Raw genomic sequence first — 20,042 nt, forward strand, 5'->3', positions numbered from 1 at the left:
TGCGCTGAGGGGGGCAGAAGGAGCACTTCATGACCACAGCTTTGGTGGCCATCAGAATTAATGAGATAATGCACACTGGTTAGAGAAGCCAATAGTTTCCTCTGTGCAAGGTACTGTGCTGAGTGTTTTACATGAACTAACTTGTGTGGATTTTGGTATTGTTTCTTTGGTTTTGGGTTTTTGTGGGGGGTTTTTTGGCTGCGCCCATGGCATGCAGAAGTTCCTGAGTCAGGCATTGAACTTGAGCCACAACAGTGACCTGAGCCACTGCAGTGACAATGCTGTATCTTTAACCACTAGGCCACCAGGGAACTCTTGAACTAACTTATGTAATGATCACAGTTCTACCAGGTGGGTACAGTTATGATCAAATGATCAACCCATGTACTGAGAGGAAGGTAGTGGAGGCTCAGAGAGTTTAGGTAACTTGCTAGCTCTGGCGAATGGCAGAGCTAGAATCAGAACCTAGGCTGTTTGGTCCTTGACAGCAGGATCTCCTGGATCAGGGAGATTAACAGCTGACATTGAATGTTCTTCTTCTGCCTCTCAGAAGACAGATGAGGTCATATTGACAGATCATGGAGCCAGGGGAATCCCAGGCTGGAGCAGTACTTCAAAAAATGCCTCCTTTTGGAAACTCACATGAGGTCAAGGCCTGTCCTGAATCCCAGGTTCTGAGCAGCTGGCCACATTCTGTCTGCTGGACCTCTCCAGATTTTAGAGCAGAGAGGACTGGGAAGATATTGGGGTACAGTGTCCCAGAGCTCTGGCCTGATGTCCAAACCAAACTTGTTCCTTGGGCCTCAATCCTGAAATTGGAAACAAGCTTGGTCCTTCACCGCTGCAGGGGCATGCCTTTGAGGCCTCAAGCTGCAGCGACTGCAGAGTAGCTGGCCTTTCCCCATCTCGTAGGACTTCTCCCCACTTTCCTTTCTGCATCCACCCCTGCAATCCCAGCGTTATTCGTGCCTGAAATATCTCAGAAAGCCATAACAGCCCTGCCCTCCTCTCAAAACCACACAGTCTATGCTCTTTAAAAGTTCACCTTCCTCCCTGCCCTTACTGATGGACCCCCTCACCCCTGGACATGCCACAGTCCCCTACATGACTGGCGTTCTGGCTCCTAGGCCCCCACCAGGAATTTGCCCACAGACACCACCTTCTTCTCAACTTCTGGGGCCCTGGGCTGCCCAGCTGGGCTTTCAGGCACCTGCAGTCAAGGCCTGTGGGGATCCCACAGGCTGGATACTCCCACTTTAGCCTGTCTTGGACAACACATACATTTTGGAGAAAAGTAAATGACATTGCATAAGAGCCTCTCCCAGAGCCGCAGTCTTTGAGGGGTGCCACTGTGTGTGTGGTCCCCAGGGTCAAGGCACCAGGCAGGGATGACCTCTGTGATGACAGGAGCACACGCGGACCTCATGAGTCTCTGTCATTTAGTTCCAGCTGTTGGCTGCCCAGTCCATCTTCCCAGTGACTTTCTGGCCATCTGCTCATTAAGGTGAGTGCCTTTCATAAATTCATTTTAGTCATCATAAGTCTCCATTCTGCCTGCACCTGTTAGCCCAGAAGGGGTTGAACAGCCCCTCCTCTCCAAGGAGCCCTCAACCAGTAACAGGTGTTACTCCCCCCTCCCTCCCCCCTCCCCCTTTCATGGCTCAGGAGCAGCCCCCTGATTTCCAGGCTTCCTTTCTTACCTCACCTCCTGCCTCCCCTGCCAGTACTTCCTGGGAGCCCTTTCAAATAAATATCTTACATTTGAATCCCAGGCTTGGGTCTGCTTGCGAGGAAACCCAAACTAAGAAAACATCTAGTTTCCAACATTTCTCTAGCGCTTTGTGCCAAGCACCGTTCTCAGGACGTCACAGTCTTGACTCATTTAATCCTGCGACCGCCAGGGCTCTGAGGTAGGGACCGTTACCATCTCTGTTTTGCAGATGCAGAAACTGACTCAGAGCTGGGGCTTGAAGCCAAGAGACTCCTCCCATGACCCTGTCCTCTAGCCAGCCTGACTGCTTTCAGTTCCTCAAACTGCTCTGCTCACTCACCTCCTTCCCTCTGCCCTCTGAGACCCAGGGAGGTTAAATCACTTGGTCACACAGCAAGTTAGAGGCTGAACCACGTTCAAGAGCAGAACACCAGGCTGGGAGCCCTCACGATTCACCGCTGTGGTCAAGGAACGCAGTGCCTTGAGAAGACCACGTCCGGGACCTGTGACTTACCTTCTATGGCAAAAGAAAAGATGTGATTAAGTGAAGGATCTCGAGATGCGCAGATGATCCTGGATCATCCAAGTGGGCTTGATGTCATAACAACAGTCCTTATAACAGGGTCTGTCTATCTCTTTCAGACAGAAGATTATGTGATGACAAAGCAGAAGAACAGAGAGAAAGAAATGTGAAGCTGTTAAACTGCCGGCTTTGAAGATAGAAGAGTCATGAGCCAAGAGATGCAGACGGCCTCTGGACGCTGGAAAAGGCAAGGCAACCGATTCTCCCCTGGAGCCTCCAAAAGGAACCAGGGAATAAGTGAAACTGACTTTAGACTTCTGGGCACCGTAACTGAAAGAGAATATATTTGTGTTGATTTAAGCACCTACATTTATGGTGATTTTTCACAGCAGCCACAGTGAATGAATGCAAATACCGAACTCAGCTGCAGCATGGTTCCTATAAGAGCTGGCACTTGGAGGTACATCATTAAGCAGCGGGCACCTGCACCCTGTTGCAAGGGATGCTGGGACCACGGATGCAGAGAAGGTTCCACCTGGTCTGAAGGGTCAGGGAAGAACTTGCTCCAGCCTAGGAAAGGGAAAGGGAGGATGCTGAACAGAGGGGCACTGAGTGCAAAGGCTGGGGCGTGAGAGAAAGCTCAGTCATTTAAGGGGCTGAAGTGATTCAGTGTGGCAGAATTTGAAGGGAAAATGGTAGAAGCCATGTAGTACAGTAGATAGGAGGGCAGGCCCTGTGAGTGCTTGGATGTGAGGCCTGGCCTTGCTGTCTCCCAGCTGTGTGACTTGGGGTAAGTAACTTGATCTCTCTGTGCCCTATTTCCTCACCTGCTTGATGTTTTTTGTTTTTGTTTTTATGGCTGCACCTGCACCATCTGGAAGTTCCCAGGCTAGGGGTTGAAACGGAGCTGCAGCCCCTGGCCTACCCCAGAGCCACAGCAATGCCAGATCCGAGCCTCATCTGCAACCCACACCACAGCTCACGGCGGTGCTCGATCCTTAACCCACTGAGCAAGGCTTGGGATCAAACCTGCATCCTCATGGATGCTAGTCAGATTCGTTTCTGCTGAGCCATGACAGGAACGAACTCTTTTTTTTTTTTTTTTTTTTTTTTGGCCATGCCTGTGACACACAGAACCCACACCATAGCAGAGACCCAAACTGCTGCAGTGACAACGCTGGATCCTTAACTCACTGCACTGCAAGAGAACTCCATGTCTGATGGTATTTTGTGTGTATGTTCCTTTTTTCTTTATTTTTAAAAATTTTTACATAAATTTTCAAGGTTACTTTCCATTTGTAGTTAGTACAAAATATTGGCTCTACCTCCCCCTGTTGTACAATACATCCTTGAACCTGTTTTATAAGCAGTAGTTGGCACCTCCTGTCCCCTAACCTCTATGTTGCCCCACCCTCCCCTTGCCTGATGGTATTTACCTCACAGGGTTCTGTGAGGTTTAAATACCTCTACAGCACTTGGAACGGTGTCTGGCACAGAGTAAGGGCTCAGTAAATCTGTCATCGATGCCTCTCCATATCAACAGCGAGGTGGCTGGCTGTACCCTTCGGGTGGGGTGAGTGTACAGTCTAGGGCCACCCAAGGGGAGGCCCACATCCTCTGACTGGGGAAGCAGATCAGGGTCACCAGAGCAACAGTCCTGCATTTTTGCTGGAAGTTCTGGGAAAGAGGAGCTCTCTCCCAGGTTGGACAGCCGAGGAGGACTGCCTGGAGCAGCTGGAGGGCATCTTTATGACCACGTGGGGAGAGCCTGCCTGAGAAGGAAGCCAGTAGGATGGGAAGTGGGGGAGGCAGAGCCCTGGAGGCAATGAGGCAGGTCTAGAAAGTGTTACCTAGGCCTCTGGATCCAGACATGCCTCAGTCACCCCCTTGGACTATTGGACTATCTGTTACAGGGAAAATCAGTTCCTTTTTTGCTTTCAGAGTTTCAGCTGGGTTTTGGGCACCAGCAACCAGGAGAGTCCTGATAGATAGCTATGTGCTCAGTAAACATGCATGGACTGGAGTTCCCTTATAGCGCAGTGGGTTAAGTATCCGGCATTGTCATTGCAGTGGCTTGGGTCCAATCCCTGGCCTGAGAACTTCCACATGCTGCAGGTGTGGCAAAAATAAAAAAAAAAAACAAAAAACCATGCATGGACTGAGGGACTGAGTGAACCCTTTGAGTTTGGGGGGGTTGCCTAGGATGGGCCTCACTGCCCCATGGGACCATGAGGACTTGCAGAGATTCTGCACTTGGCCTGGGAAGGCACCTTCTCCATTCTCCCCTTTGCAGGGTCTGGCATCCGGATCTAGGTTCTTTCCAAAAGAAGATGAGGCTTGACTCAGGACAGGTGTGCAGGTGGCTGAAGCTTTGCTTTCCTCTCTCTGAACCAAACCTTCCCCAACAGGCGAGGTCTCAGGTTCTGCTTGGAGCCAGGAAAATGAGAAAAGAGGCTGAGGGCTAAAGTCCTAGGAACAGCCCCAAGGGTGACACAAATGCCTTTATCAGTCCCGTTTTACAAATGAAGACACTGAGGCCGAGAGGTAAAGTTACCTGTCCTCAAAGCTGGGGCCCATCAAACGGAACTCAGAACTTGTTTCTTGTCCCCAAATATTGCTTCCTTTTCCTTAGCCATTTTCTTTCTGGTATCTGCAAATTTTGTCTGGCTTCTTGCCCTCTCAAGTGTGCATACTCTGATTCCTTTTTTCTTTCTTTCTTTTTTTTTTTTTTTTTGTCTTTTTGGGGCTACACCAGTGGCATATGTAAGTTCCCAGGCTAGGGGTTGAATCAAAGCTGCAGCTGCTGGCCTGCACCAACAGCAACACAGAATCTGAGCTGCATCTGCAACCTATACCACAGCTCACAGAAACACCTGATTCTTCACCCATTGAGCGAGGCCAGGGATCAGACCTACATCCTCATAGGTTCTAGTCAGATTTGTTTCCACTGAGCCACAATGGGAACTCTCTCCGATTCCTTTTAATTACTCACTCACTCATTGCTCTTAGGTCACAAAGAATGTCTGAGCAGACCTTGGCCTGCATCTCTGCTCCACGTGTACAGCTGTGTGTATCTTTGGGTCAGTGTCTTCACCTCTCTGGGCCTTGGTTCCTCCAGTTATGGCAGTGGAGATGGCAAAACCTGCTCTCAGCCTTTTTATGAGGACTATGTGAATTAATACATGTAAAATGCTTAAAACTGTAAGTCCTTTTGAAGTGTTCAATAGGTGGCAGCTTTTATCATTCATTTCTTTCAGAAACTGTATCGTGTCCTATTTCTTGGAATGAAGTAGAGGAAAATGGGTCCCCAAATAAGCCATTAACACTACTTGGGGAGTTCCCGTCATGGTACAGTGGAAACAAATCCAACTAGGAACCATGAGGTTGCGGGTTCAATCACTGGCCTCGCTCAGTAGGTTAAGGATCTGGTGTTGCCGTGAGCTGTGGTGTAGGTCGCAGACTCGGCTCGGATCCTGTGTTGCTGTGGCTGTGGTGTAGGCCGGTGGCTACAGCTCTGATTAGACCCCTGGTTTCGGAACCTCAAAAGGCAAAAAGACAAAAACAAAACAAAACAAAACAAACACTACTTGGGAAACAGCAATGTAACCTCTCTTTTCTCCTTTTGTTTTTTAATTTTTTTTTCTTTTTCTTTTTTTTTCTTTTAGAGCCACACCTGTGACAAATGGAGGTTCCCAGGCTAGGGGTCAAAGGAATCCAAAGTACAGCTGCCAGCCTATGCCACAGTCACAGCAACACAGGATCCGAGCCATGTCTGCAACCTACACCACAGCTCACAGCAACACCAGATCCTCAACCCACTGAGCGAGGCCAGGGATCAAACCTGCAACTTCATCGTTCCTAGTCAGATTTGTTTCCACTGTACCATGACAGGAACTCCACTGCTTTTTAATTTTGAAGTCTTTATCTATGTTGGCAGATGAGCAGTAGCAAGACGGTGGGGTATGGGGGACAGCTGGTGCTTCTTGCTTGCTAGGATGGGGTCACCCCTCCCGTCTTTCCCCTCATAGAGTGTACTGACTGGGGCAGCTGAGAGGCTGAGAAGCTGGCAGAACTTTGGCGTCTCAAGGTCTGGGGGAACCAAAATTGGAGTGAGGTTCACCCAGGGTGGGAGTTCCTTGATAAAAACCCTGGGCTTGAGGTGGAACTCCAATAACTGTGATTGATGCATTTGGGAAATCAGATGAGAATTTTAGCAGAAAACTAGAAACTATAAAAAATAATTAAATGGAAGTCCCAGAACTGGAAAACACGATATTGGCAATAAGACTTGTAGCTATTAGATCACAGGCTCTGAGCCACTGCCCAGGTTTAGGTCCCAGCCCCAGCCTCTACTATTTATAATGTCAGTCCCTGTTTCTCTTTTATTGAGGTGAAATTCACACAACATACGAGACAATTTAAAGCGCACAATTCAGTGGTATTCAGTGTCTTTACAATATTCTACAAACCCCAGCTCTCTAGTTTTAAATGTTTTCATCACATCTCAAAACACCCCATAGCCATTAAGTAGTCACTCCCCATCTTCTTCGACCCTCCCCTGATAATCTCTAATCCACCTTCTGTCTCTATGGACTTCACTGTTACGGTTGTATCATATAAAATAAAACACAGGGTATGGAATTTCTGGCTTCTTTCACTTTACATGTTTTCAAGATTCATCCAAGTTGTAGCATGCATCAGTATTTCGTTCCTTTTTATGGCCAAATAATATTCTGTTTTTTGTTTTTTGTTTTTTTTTTTGTCTTTTTTGGGCCACACTCACAGCATATGGAAATTCCCATGCTAGGGGTCAAATCAGAGCTGTAGCCAAAGACCTACAACATAGCCACAGCAAGGCCAGATCTGAGCCACCTCTTTGACCTATACCACAGCTCACAGCAATGCCAGATCCTTAACCCACTGAGAGAGGCCAGGAATCAATCCTTCGTCCTCATGGATACTAGTCAGATTCGTTTCCGCTGAGCCATGATGGGAACTCCCCAAATAATATTCTATTGCATAGCTGTACCACATTTTGTTTATCCATCAATGGACATTTGAGTTGTTTCTGTCTTTGACTAGTATGAATAATGTTGCATAAATACTTGTGTACAAGTTTCTGTGTGCATGGATATTTTCATTTCTCTTGGGTATATACTTTGGTCTTGAATGAGTCCTTGTTCTTTAACTTCTTGCTGCAGTTTCCTTGTCTGTAAAATGGAGCTGGTGATGGTACTTAATGGGTAGTGTTACATGAGACAATTAGTGCAAAGTAGTTGCTATAGATCAGAGCTGTGGCCCAATTAGGAAAGTAGGTGTTGACATGTCTTTTTGTCCAGTGAGGTCACTGACTCCTGGAGGGCAGGGTCTGCTTGATGTGTGTCTGCACCCCCAGTGCCTGGCATTCAGCTGGCATGAAGCAGATATTGAATAACTGTTTCTGGAGTATTTGGAAGTGATTCTTTCTCATGCATGGCCTTGCTCTTCCCTTAGGCTCCGCCAGCACCACAAGGAGCATGGAAATTACTAGGCTTTTTCAAGTACTAAGGGATATGAAGCTCCTGGAAGTTGAATAACTTAATTAATGGTATAAGACTAAAGAGAAGCAGAAATTAAAGTTCAATCTAGCACCTCAAGCAAGGGTTTATTCATTTATTCAGACATCAAATATTGACTGAGCACCTGCTGTACACCAGGCATGTTCTAGGCAGTGGTATCTTCCTGAATTATTTGAGAAGACAATATAAACAATATAAATATGTTATATAGTGTATCTAGGTGATACACTATCCACTCAAAGATGGTATGTGCCAAAGAGACAAGGCAGGAAAGGAGGACAAGGAGTCACAAGGGAGGGGTGATGACTTATTCAGGGTGGCCAGTGTAGACCTCACAGCCAACAGGACTTTTGAGTATAGATATCAGGGAGTGAACCATGTGCATGTCTCTAACTGTAACTCAGGATCCAGTTAGAAGCAGCTTTGGGAGTTCCCGTCGTGGCCCAGTGGTTAACAAATCCGACTAGGAACCATGAGGTTGTGGGTTCGATCCCTGGCCTTGCTCAGTGGGTTGGGGACCCGGTGTTGCTGTGAGCTGTGGTGTAGGTCGCAGACTCAGCTTGGATCCCGTGTTGCTGTGGCTCTGGAGTAGGCCAATGGCTACAGCTCCGATTAGACCCCTAGCCTGGGAACCTCCATATGCTGCGGGAGCGGCCCAAGAAATGGCAAAAAGACAAAAAAAAAAAAAAAAAAAAGCAGCAGCTTTGGAGGAAGACCTTCTGGACACTGATGATGATGACAACAATGATAGCTCCCACTTCCTGATCCTCCGCTGTGTCAGCCCTCATTCCCTACGTGATTTCACAGAGTGAGGTAGGTATTACCATTTTTCCTACATGACTCATCAATGCAGAACAAGGATTCAAACCTGGATCTGAATCCAGAATCTCTGCCAGGCCTGGCCTTCCCATGGTTTCCTGGGAAGCAGTATGGCACTGTGGCTCAGAGGGTGGGGTTTGGAGTCAGACCTATTAATAAGATCCTTGGTTAATGTCGCCGGGCCTCAGTTCCTACCTCATGGAGTTGTGTGAGGATTAAATGTGGCAACAGAGGTGTGCTTAGCACATGGGTAGCTGTCATGATTATCGTGGTGGTTGCTAAAGAAGGTGTGCATTCTAGAAAGCAATCTGGTCCAAAGGATTCTCTTTAGTCCTAACCAACTTGGGATCACATCTAGGCCAACAGAGGAGCAAACCTCTCATGCTTGGAGAATGGGGGAGTCTCAGAGACCTGGTTAAATTTGGCCAACCATGTTCTGATTGCTCACTGGTTACTTATCAGTGAGTTTCTGTAGCCAACAACTTTCCCAGTTAGGCTCCAGGGATACTAAGGCGAATGCTCTGGTTACCACCTCCCCCTCCGCTTACTATTAAAGATCTGCACGGAGCTTTTGGAGAAGACCAACCTCCAGCTATTTGAGAAGGCTCTATCTTCTATCTGGGCTGATTCTGGTCTGAGCTGAGAGTATATTTACTGGCCCAAGCCTGCTCCAAAGTAAACATGTCATCACATTCCTCGCAGCCTGTAACCTCCATGGGGAGAAGCTGGGGCCATCGTGGAGCGAGGAAACCTTATCTGACTCCATTTCAGCAGGGTTCCGCTTAACTTTGCCCTTGGTGGGGGACACAGGGGAGAGAAAGGAATGAGCTGAATGCACGAGCACATATGATGCATTCTCTGCCGTGCTAGGTGGAGGAGACTAGGAGATTTAGAAGTGAAAGAGCACACACTTTAATGTGGGTGTGCCTTTGAATTTATCCTTATTGCTTTTTTCTGCCCATAAACATAGAACAGATTTGTTTTCTTTTCTTTCCTATCTTCCTTCCTTCCTCCATTCTTCCCTCTCTCCCTCCCTGTCCTTCCTCCCTTCCTCTCTTTTCTCTCTCTTCTTCATTATGACATATTTACAGTAAACTGCACATATTTAAAGTATATAATTTAATGTTTTTACACACCCACCCAAACACACACATACACACATTCATGAAACCATTACTACAGTCAATCAAAAAGGGGAACATAGCCATCACTCCAAAAAGCTTCCACATATTTTTTGTGATCTCTCCCCCTTACCCCCTACATCCCCAGGCACGCACTGATCTGCTTTCTGTCACTAGAAATAGCTTGCATTTTCTAGAGTTTCATATACATTAAATCACAGTGTATATATTTTGTTTTTCCAGTGAGCATAATTATTTTGAGATCCATCTGTATTATCTGTGTGTCAGCAGGTCCTTGCTTTTTATTGCTGAGTCCTAACTAGTTCATTGCACGGATGCACCACAATGTGTTCATCCATTCACCTGCGAATGGACCTTCAGTTTGCTTCCAGTTTGGGGCAATTACAAATAAAGCTGGTACAGACATCCAAGTACAAGTCTTTTTATAGACACATGCTTTTATTTCCCTTGGGTAATTACCTAGAAGGGGACTGGCTGGATCATATGTTTAACTTTTTAAGAAACCGCTTTCCCAAATGAGTTTACCACTTTACATTCCCACCAACACTGCATGTTTCAAAACATGAGAGAAACATTAAAGGTAGAAAGAAAGTCCTTAAGGTAAAAAATAAAACTTATAATTCCACCTCCTACTGCTTGGGCTGCTTAACTGTTTGCTATAAATCCTTCCAAGATTTCTTTTTTTTTTTTTTTTTTAAATGCACAGATAGAACTAGAATGAGACGCAGACTAATTTAGCATTCCCTCAACTTGATATTTTAAAAACAGTTGTTCATAATGTACTTAGGCAGCATGGAGAAAATGATTTTCTGTTAATAAAATAGATTGTTCCTCTTTCTTTTCAAAACAAAGAATTTATTACATACACAGAATGAAATCTGACCTTTTAACTTATTTGGAATTGTCCTGGAATTGTATTTGTCCAAGCAGTCAGTTTCTTGGGGCTTTTCTTAAAGGGCATACAGTTCGGGTGATGCTCTAACAAATCACCAGGTCTTGGGCCAGCACCCAGCTCTGACCAAGGACTAAGCTGACAGACCAAGGACCTGAGAGAATATTAGCATTATTTTTATTTTAAAAATGTGTCCACAATTGGATCATACAAATTCATATTGATTTGTAACTTGCTTTTCTCCTCCCCCACCTAACAATACATTCTGAGATCTTTTCACCTCAGCCTACGTAGATCCATCACATTCTTTTTATAAAAAGTGCCAAGGTGATCTACCAGCTGGGTGCACTGCAATGCGGAACTTACCAAATTTCATGACCACATGAATTGCCCCAGGGATCACATTCAACTGAAGCTTCCAATTCACGAGGGCCAGGGCAGCACCTGAGAATCTGCACACTCACAGCTGTTCCCCGAGTGTCTGGGACCACATCCTGAGAAGCAAGGCTACAGGGCATGTGAAGGGCCCACTGGCGAGGGGCACTTGGCTATTAGAAATAGCCAAATAAATATCCTTAAATATCCAGAAGAGCACTAGGGAGTTCCCTGGTGGCCCAGAGGTTAAGAACTCAGCATCGCCACTGCCATGGCTCGGGTTCAGTCCCTGCCCTGGGAACTTCCATATGCCTTAAACCAACCAATCAACCAACAAACAAAAAGCAAAAACCAATAGAAGCACTAGAGAACAGACTTTAGAGTCAGAAGACACAACTTTGAGCTCTGACCCTGACACTAACCATGTGACCTTGAGAAGGTCATGATCTTTCTGAGCTGCCATTGAGTCCTTCCTCCCCAGCAACTCAGTGAGTGGTCCCAAACACCTCCATGCTTAGACCCTAGGGATAGTGATAAATAGCCCTGTCCTTGAGCGCTCTGAGAGTAATACTACTAATCCCGGCTAGCAGAGCACTGGAGGAGGAGGGATAGATGTGATAAGGATGGAAAAGGGCTTTGTCAGCTGGACTGCCCTCTACAAAGGGGCAGCTCTGTTCCAGTTGGAAGGCAGACTGGCTTTGCCAGGTGAGCAGTGGCTAGACAGGCTTTTCTTTAGCAGAAAAGTGCACTGTGGCATTTGTCTGCACTTTGAAAAAACAAACCAGACCCACACATAAATCTTCCCAAGAAGCCAAAGCCAGACTGGGTGGAGGAAGAAGGCCCAATTATTTGTACACTTTTTTTTTTTTTTTTTTTTTTTGGTGATTCCAGCAAGACTGGGGTGGGGTGTGGGGCAGTGAGTTCCATCTTGGGCTGGAAAGGGAAAGCCCTCAGCAGACCCTGTCTCCTGTCCCTGCTGAATGAACTACACACAGAGGAGTTAGTAGCCTCTGCCTTCATTGCTTTGCCATTGCTGGGCAGATGGTGCTTCTGGCAGTCAGGGTTTGACAAGCTTAGAACCTTAGAACTGGCTTCTGGAATTGGTTAGACCAGGGTTTGAATCCAGACTCTGACACCTAATACCAAGGGGACTCTGAGCAAATGACCTAATTTTTTTACAGCCTCAGTTTCCCTTCTTGTAATATGGGGATAATAATAATAATAGCATCAAGCTCACAGTGTCCTTGAAAATATTTTTTTTTTTTGGCTGCCCCCATGGCATATGGAAGTTCCCATGGCTGGGGACTGAACCGGCACCTCAACACAGACAAGCTGGGTCATTAACCCACTATACACCACAGCACAACTCCTCTTGAGAAGATTATAAAAGATACTACATAGATATGATGCTTAACTCAGTACCTGGCACTAGGAAGTGGCCAATTACTACAGTTGTAGGATCAAAGGAGAAAACAGAAACTTACAATCAGGTAGCCTGCTGTGTCAATCCAGTGAAGAATGGTATTCACGCACACTGCTCTGCCCATTCTGATCTCCACCTTAGCCAGTGGGTGAGTGGGAGAGTTGGGGTGAAGGTCTATGACTTCTCCTAGCAGCCTGCTTACCAGTTGCCCCCACCTTAACTCAGGGCAGGGCTGACAGGTGGAGCCTCTGAGCCTGCAAAATGCCACTACCTTTTGCCACCCCTTTTGGGGAAGGCCAGTTCTCCTAGCACCCCTTCCCCCTCTCCCCGCCAGAGAGACCTGGGACCTGTGCAGTCAGGGTTGGCGGTGGAGAGAGAACCCTCCTGCTTCTCCAGGCAGCTGCTGAGACAACAAGCTCCTTTTCCTCTAAAGGGTGGAGACAGAGCAAATTGTCTCTTTATATTTTGCTTCTCTTTCTTGCTGGCAGGGTATGACATTGGTGTAAAATTACAACTGAGAAGGCCTCCACCCTGGGGGAAAGGACATAAATGCATCTGGGGAGGACATAAATTCATTTTGCAAGTCCTGGTTCTTCCTCTCTGTTCCCTTTGGAAAGTGGGCTTCTAAACCTGGAATTTCCAGTCTTCGCTCTTTGTTGTCTACTCACGTCATCATCACAATAACCACAGCAGCATCAGCTCTCTTGGCAGAAAAGTACATGCTAAGTGCTCTACACATAGCTTCTCACTTGTCAAAACTCCTAAGAGGTATATTGTTGATGTAGGTTGCAAGTAAGGAATCAAAGTCAGGGGCAGCCCAGGCCCTGCATTTAATCATGACTATTGTCTTTCTTAGCCCTTCCTTAGTATCCAGTGTTTCTCACTCTGTGATCTTAGGTCTTTGACTACCCTTCTCCACCTCAGTTTTGTTACCTGTAAAATGGAGATAATAATAACACCTCCTGGATTTGTTGTGATGATTAGAGAAGAATGACAGAAGCTTCTATTATTATTATCACTTCTACTATTTTTACTGTTATGAATATCTTGACATGCTACCCTAGCTGTGGACTCCAAGATGTTCAGAAACCTCAGAAAGCAGGTTCACCTGGAACCCCTCTCACAGGGCTGGGGTTCCTAAAGTGTGGAGGAAGGTTTCATAAGGTCAGGATCCTGGGGAGAGCATTATGGGTTTCCAGCTCATTAACTGGTTGATTTCTATATCAAGCATATCTCTATGCCTGCACTGTCTGGTATGACTGCCACCAGCAGCCAAAGGCAGCTCCTGAGCTTGGGCAATGCGCCAGGTCTGATTTAAGATACACTTTAAGTATAAAATTCACATCAGATTTTGAAGACAGTAACCCCCAAAAGGAAATACATAAAAACATTTAAAAATAGGGATGGTAAGTTGAAAGGATAACCTTTTGAATATATTAGGGAGGCTAATCAACTTGTTCTGGTTTGCCAGAGGCTTTCCTACTTTTAGCAATGAAAGGCCTGCATATTAGGAAATTCTTTAATCTTGGGCAAACCAGGATAGTTGGTCAGTCTAACTTTGGTTAAAATTTATAATTAGTTTCACCTGTTTCCTTTTCCTTACCAACCCCCCACCCCCGCTCTTTTTTTGGCCATGCCCATGGCATGTGGAAGTTCCAGACCAGGGATCAAACCTGTGCCACAGCAGTGATAATACCGGATCCTCAACCCACTGAGCCACGAGGGACCTCCAAGATTTTGTATTTATATATATATATTCTTTTTTCTCACATTATCCTCCATCCTGTTCCATCACAAGTGATTAGATATAGTTCTCTGTGCTATACAGCAGGATCTCATTGCTTATCCACTCCAAATGCAATAGTTTGCATCTATTAACCCTAAACTTCCAGTCCATCCCACTCCCTCCTCCTCCCCCTTGGCAACCACAAGTCTGATCTCTAAGTCCATGAATTTCTTTTCTGTGGAAAGGTTCATTTGTGCCCTATATTAAATTCCAGATATAAATGATATCATATGGTATTTGTCTTTCTTTTTCTGACTTCACTTCGTATGAGAGTCTCTAGCTCCATCCATGTTGCTGCAAATGGCATTATTTTGTTCTTTTTATGGCTGAGTAGTATTCCATTGTGTATACATACCACATCTTCTTAATCCATTCATCTGTCAATTGACATTTAGGTTGCTTCCATGTCTTGGCTATTGTGAAGATTTGGTATTTATTGTCTTTGTCAGGCAAACCTGTAGAATGCAGTTAAAATGCTCCCTGCAAAAATGCATGCCTTGAGGTGTTTGGCCCTCATCTTTTATCAAATATTGATAAAGGGCCACTTAAAGACCTTGTCACTAAGGCTACCCTCCTCCATCATGCTCCATCATGGTTGCTGAGTCCTGGTCACTCCGCATAAACTGCTTTCTAGTGAACTCTTAAGTGTCTTCTAATTGGATGGAGAGTTTCACCAGACACATCCTAAGACAAGGATGTCTCACTCAGAGTGAAGTGGACTGGATATTAATTTACATGCAGAACTTAAATTTAGTTATTCGTGTCAAGGTCTGGTGAAAACAGAAATATCTCATAAGAAAGGAGAACTTTAGGAGTTCCCATCATGGCTCAGCAGTTAACAAATCCCACTAGCATCCATGAGGATTTGGGTTTGATCCCTGGCCTTGCTCAGTGGGTTAAGGATCCGGCATTACTGTAAGTTGTGGTGTAGGTCGCAGACGTGGCTCGGAGCGGAGGTGCTGTGGCTCTGGCATAGGCTGGCGGCTACAGCTCCAATTAGACCCCTAGCCTGGGAACCTCCATATGCTGCGGGTGTGCCCCCCCCCCCCAAAAAAAGAACTTTGGTGCATTATCAGCTGCTGAGTGAGCTGAAGTGATCGCATTAGTCCCAGTCTCACCTAATAGCAGAGAGGATGTCCCTTTGGGAATGAGGCCCTGGCTGATACATTTTGATGAGTGCCTTTGGGTGGAAGAAAGCATGAGGAACAAGAACCCTTGGGCACGGGGTAGGTAACATTACCAACACTGCCTACTGGTGAATCTGCTACTCACAAAGGCAAGGCCCAAGCTGGGAAGAGCATGGGGGCTTTTAGGTGTAGTACATACTTTGGAGTTAGACCTAGGTTCAAGTTCAGCTTTATCCAGTCCTTACCAACTGACCTCCAGCAAATCTCTTCACTTAATCACTCAAGAGGGGAATGAGCCTTCAAAAAATTATTGATCTCAACAATGGGCTAGGGTCAGGGCCAGGTAATAATACCTTCTCTCCCTCAAGGCTGTTTTGAGCATTTCCAGTGAGTGAGGCAATCTGTCAGAAGAAAGCACTTTACCTTGTTTACAAATGACCTGTTATAGAGCATCCCAACCACAGATCTGCTGGCTTCTTCCACAGCTGGAAGCCCTTGACATTCATTCTGCCCAATGCCTCTTCCCAGATGGATCCTTAAGATAATTAGAGGAAGATGTGACTATGGAGAATGGGAGAGATAACAGTGTAGAAAAACTCAGCCTGATGTGGCTGGTTTTGAAGATGGAGGAAGAGGACATAGCCAAGAAATTCAGGAAGCTTCCAGAAGTTGGAAAGGGCAAGGGAATGGATTCTTCCCTTGAGCCTCCAGAAAGAAATGCATCCTGCCAATACCTGGATTTTAGCTCAGTGAGACAAGTGAGGGACTCTAAACTAAAAAAAAGCAAGATAACAATGTGTGTTTTTGTTTTTTAAAAACAGAGCTTTGGTAATTTGTTACAGGAGCATTAGGAAACTAATACACACAGTAAATTATCATTCATTTGTATCACTGCCATTAAGCTTTTTGTGATGGTTTTATATTTTTCTCATATATTAGTCTATGAAGTCTAGGTTAAGTTATAAGTTTGTCTTATCATTGGTTGGCAAGCTCTAGGAAGGTTAGCACGCAGTAGGCACTCAATAAATACTGTGACTGACAATTCATACGAGTTTAATTAATATGAAAAGTAAAATGTCCATTACTTTCACGATGTCCTCCAGGACCTAACATAGTGCCTGGCACAGCAGGAACTCAATAAAAATCCTTATGGAATCTTATTGAACCTAGATGGAAAAAGTACCTTCTGCACCAACTCCATTCCCTGTGATCTACGCCGTCGTCCCTGTCCATTCCGTCCAGCCCAGATCCCTACTTCTGCAAGTGCCCTCACTATGGGACCTGGTGACCTTCCTCTTGAGTAGCCGGACATCTCCTGCCTAGCTTTCTTCTGCAGAGGCAATGAACACCGAGCGCCGGTCCCGGACGCCTTGCAGCTCGCAGGGCGCAGTGCTCATTTGGAGCTGCAGGGGGCAAGCGTGACCCGGGAACTCCCGCCAGAGGGTCGGGACGGGGCGGAGCTTCAGGGGCGGGTCGTCTCAGTGCGCAGGCGCGGGGCCAGGCGCCTCGCGCGGCCAGGGGCAGGCGGGCGCAGAGCAGTCCCGGCCGCGGCTTTGGTAGCAGCGAGTTCGAGCCCCGCTCCCGCTCCGCTTTGGTTTTCGCTCCCCCGGCCCTTGGGCCTCCCGACGCCAGTCCCCGGCAGCTCACTGCTCATAGCGCTCTCCCCGCCGCCAAGATGCCGGTAACCGAGAAGGATCTGGCGGAGGACGCGCCTTGGAAGAAGATCCAGCAGAACACGTTCACGCGTTGGTGCAACGAGCACCTCAAGTGCGTGAACAAACGCATCGGAAACCTGCAGACCGACTTGAGCGACGGGCTTCGGCTCATCGCGCTGCTGGAGGTGCTTAGCCAGAAGCACATGTACCGCAAGTACCACCAGCGGCCCACCTTCCGCCAGATGCAGCTTGAGAACGTGTCCGTGGCGCTCGAGTTCCTGGACCGTGAGAACATCAAGCTCGTGTCCATCGGTGAGTGCCCTGGCCGAGCCGTGCGCCGGCGTGTACTTCTCGCGCCCCCGCGCGTGCGCCCCTGAGGAGACTGAGGCTCCCTGTCGCGCGCCTCCGCCGCGTCCAGCAGCCACCGGCTGGATGTGGGCACAGAGGCCGGGGTGGGTGGGGGTGAGGACAAAGGGGACCTAGGCACCCTCCTGCATGCCGTTCCCTGGGGTGCTGTCTTACAGTGATAGTTCCTTGCCTTGCGCCGGGGCCGTGCGCCTTTGGCGGGCGATGGGTTGAGGGTTCATGTTGGGGCCGCTTGGGGGGAGTGCGGGCTGTGGCACTTGGGGTGCCCCTGCGGAAGCTGGGGGACTGGAAACCTCTGGTCGGCAGTCCCCGGGGGTGGGGCCCTAGTCAGACGCTCCCTGGAGCGCTCGCCCAGCTGCGCCCAGGCCGATGCGCTGGGCGGTCGCCTGATGGGCGTTGGCTCGGAGGCCAGGTGCGGAGGCCTTGGGGAGGGAGTGTGCTCCGAAACTGGGGCCCTGCCGCCTAGGTGGAGACGGGGGCCTGGGACCCTCCCTCGCCGTCTCCGGAAGGGGAGCCCGGGGGTGTGGCATTCGCGCTCGCTCTGGCCCCGCGCTGCGAGCTGAGCCAGCTCTCGCCTCTGAAGATACTATTGAGAGTCGGCGGCGGTAGCGGCCGCTTGTAGGGAGCTAGTGCGCGCTGTGTGCCAACAGCCTCCTGTTAACTCGGTCCTTACACACCCCGTGAGTTGGGGCGTGTAAGACAAGAGGGTCCAGAGGGTTAACGGGCTTGCCCAGGGCTATGGAAGTAGAGAGGGTCTAGCCGAGAATTGAAGGAAGCGGGTGACAATTAAAGGAGACTTGGCCTTCCTCTCCCCGCCCTCCCCACACCAGGGTCTTCCTGAGAGGAGGGAGGGAGTTGGCGTTGGGTTCCTCTCCCCCCAAGGCTGGGGAGGAGTGATGAGGGTGAGGTCCCCGCTAGGACCAGGGCTAGTGGAGGGCTTCCCGCAGGGTCATAAGGCTGCTGAGGGTGTGGGTTGTAAGGGTAGGAGTCAGGGGTGTGTAGTGTGCGTTTGTGAGTATATGTGCAGTCTGTGCACAGCGTGGTGTGCACATACATTGTATGCATGTTCTGCCAGGTGAGCCTCTTGCCATTGAGCAGCTGGCCCAGGCCTGGGTCTAGGGTCCCTTCTTGAGGAGGCCAGGCCTTCTATTAACCCCCTGACAGGAAGGAGGGGCATTGGGTGTGACTGCTGGGACTTTCCAGCCTAAAAGGGGTTCCCTCTGGGCTGAGTCTCCTCATCCTCTCCCCACCCTCCCCCACACCTGTCCTGGCAGGTGGGGCTGCTTCCTGGGCCCAGGCAGCAGCCACCGCCCCGTCAGCCTCCCTCTGGAGGGTGGCTTCCCTGCACAAGGAAGCTGTGTGGCATGCTCTCTTCTTTTGGGGGCCCATCTTCTGTAATGAGGGAAGGGGGAACCTCAGATTTCTCCTGGAATTCTTTCCTTTTCAGAAACCAGCTTTCCCACTGAGGAATCTCCAGGGCTACAGGGCTCAACTTGGATCCCTTGTTCTTTGCCTGAAAAATGTGTATTTATTTAATTAACTGAACAAAGAAACTTAAAGTAAACCAGGAGTATCCAAACATGCATGGCAAGAAATCTTAAAAACCAAAACAAACATCAGACCACAGCACCAGAAAATCCTGGACTGCCCACTTTACCAACTGTTGACAGAGTCTGCAGCTGCCTCCCGCATGGCTTCCCTTTGGTGCCCTGAAATTGAGGGTCTCATTCTAGAGTTTGTCTGGTCCCTTACATGTTTCTACTTGATCCTTGTGATTTTCATTCCTGAACCCACCCAGGCCATAGCTTCTTCCCTTTTCCTGACATTCCAGGGTTAGCCTCCCCTTCCCCAGTTGTGGCCTGTGGATTGTTGGCAGCTTCTTGCTATGGACCTCTTCCCACCACAATTTATATTGTTTTATTTTATTTTCTCCTTTTATTTCTTTATTTTTTTTTTGTCTTTTGGACTGCACCTGCGGCATATGGAGGTTTCCAGGCTAGGGGTTTAATCAGAGCCATTGCTGCCAGCCTACGCCAGAGCCACAGAAACGCCAGATTATTAACCCACTGAGCGAGACCAGGGATCGAACCCTCAATCTCATGGTTCCTAGTCAGATTCATTTCTGCTGTGCCATGATGGGAACTCCTATTTTCTCCTTTTAAATGATTTCTTGGATCCTATTCCCCAGAGTGGCATTTCTGGGTCAAAGGGTGTGACCATTTATGACTCCTATCATTGGCTGCCTAGTTGTTCTCCAGAAAGATCTTCCAACAAACAGGTTTTCCAGCCTCTGGAGGCTGAGAAAGACTTGCCAAGTGCCAGGACTCCTAAGAGGGTAATGCCTGAGGCCTCTTCCCTGGGGCTGTGCTGGGTAAAGGCCCTTCAGAAAAAAATTCACATCCAGGTGGACCTCAGTTCAGGCATTCAGTGCTTATGCTATGTTGCATTGTGCTGACAAGGATAGGAGCTCCCGTTTGGGGGCAGCTGCTAGGCCTTTAGTGTGTTCCATTGATCACTTCATTGAATCACCTCCAGTTCTGGTTTCTTTGTCTTTATTTGCTTTCGGCAAGTCCCTGGAAGGGTTAAGGCCTGGCCCCAATCCTGGCCAAGTGCTTAGAAAATGGTTGTTGTTATTGCCTTGGTTGTTGTTAGTATTATTACATCT

General features: G+C 47.9%; 1 protein-coding gene across 12 annotated transcripts in view; it reads left to right on the forward strand.

Annotated features, from left to right (window-relative positions):
- The first annotated feature begins 16,886 nt into the window (after positions 1-16,886).
- The window catches only part of FLNB (filamin B), a 149,085-nt gene continuing 145,929 nt past the window's right edge, over positions 16,887-20,042 (forward strand). For all 12 annotated transcript variants that reach the window (XR_014823393.1, XR_014823394.1, XR_002337597.2 and 9 more), the window contains exon 1: positions 16,887-17,323. Coding sequence is in view for 6 of the 12 variants with exons in the window: in XM_021069061.2 (XP_020924720.1) it covers positions 17,032-17,323 (292 nt within the window). In the remaining 6 variants the exon portion in view is untranslated. The remainder of the gene's footprint in view (positions 17,324-20,042) is intronic.

This window comes from Sus scrofa, chromosome 13 (assembly GCF_054392235.1).
Source record: "Sus scrofa isolate SSC_HxYL_T2T_F1_AM1 chromosome 13, Sscrofa_HxYL_maternal_Yorkshire_Landrace_v2.0, whole genome shotgun sequence".
NCBI lineage: Eukaryota > Metazoa > Chordata > Mammalia > Artiodactyla > Suidae > Sus > Sus scrofa.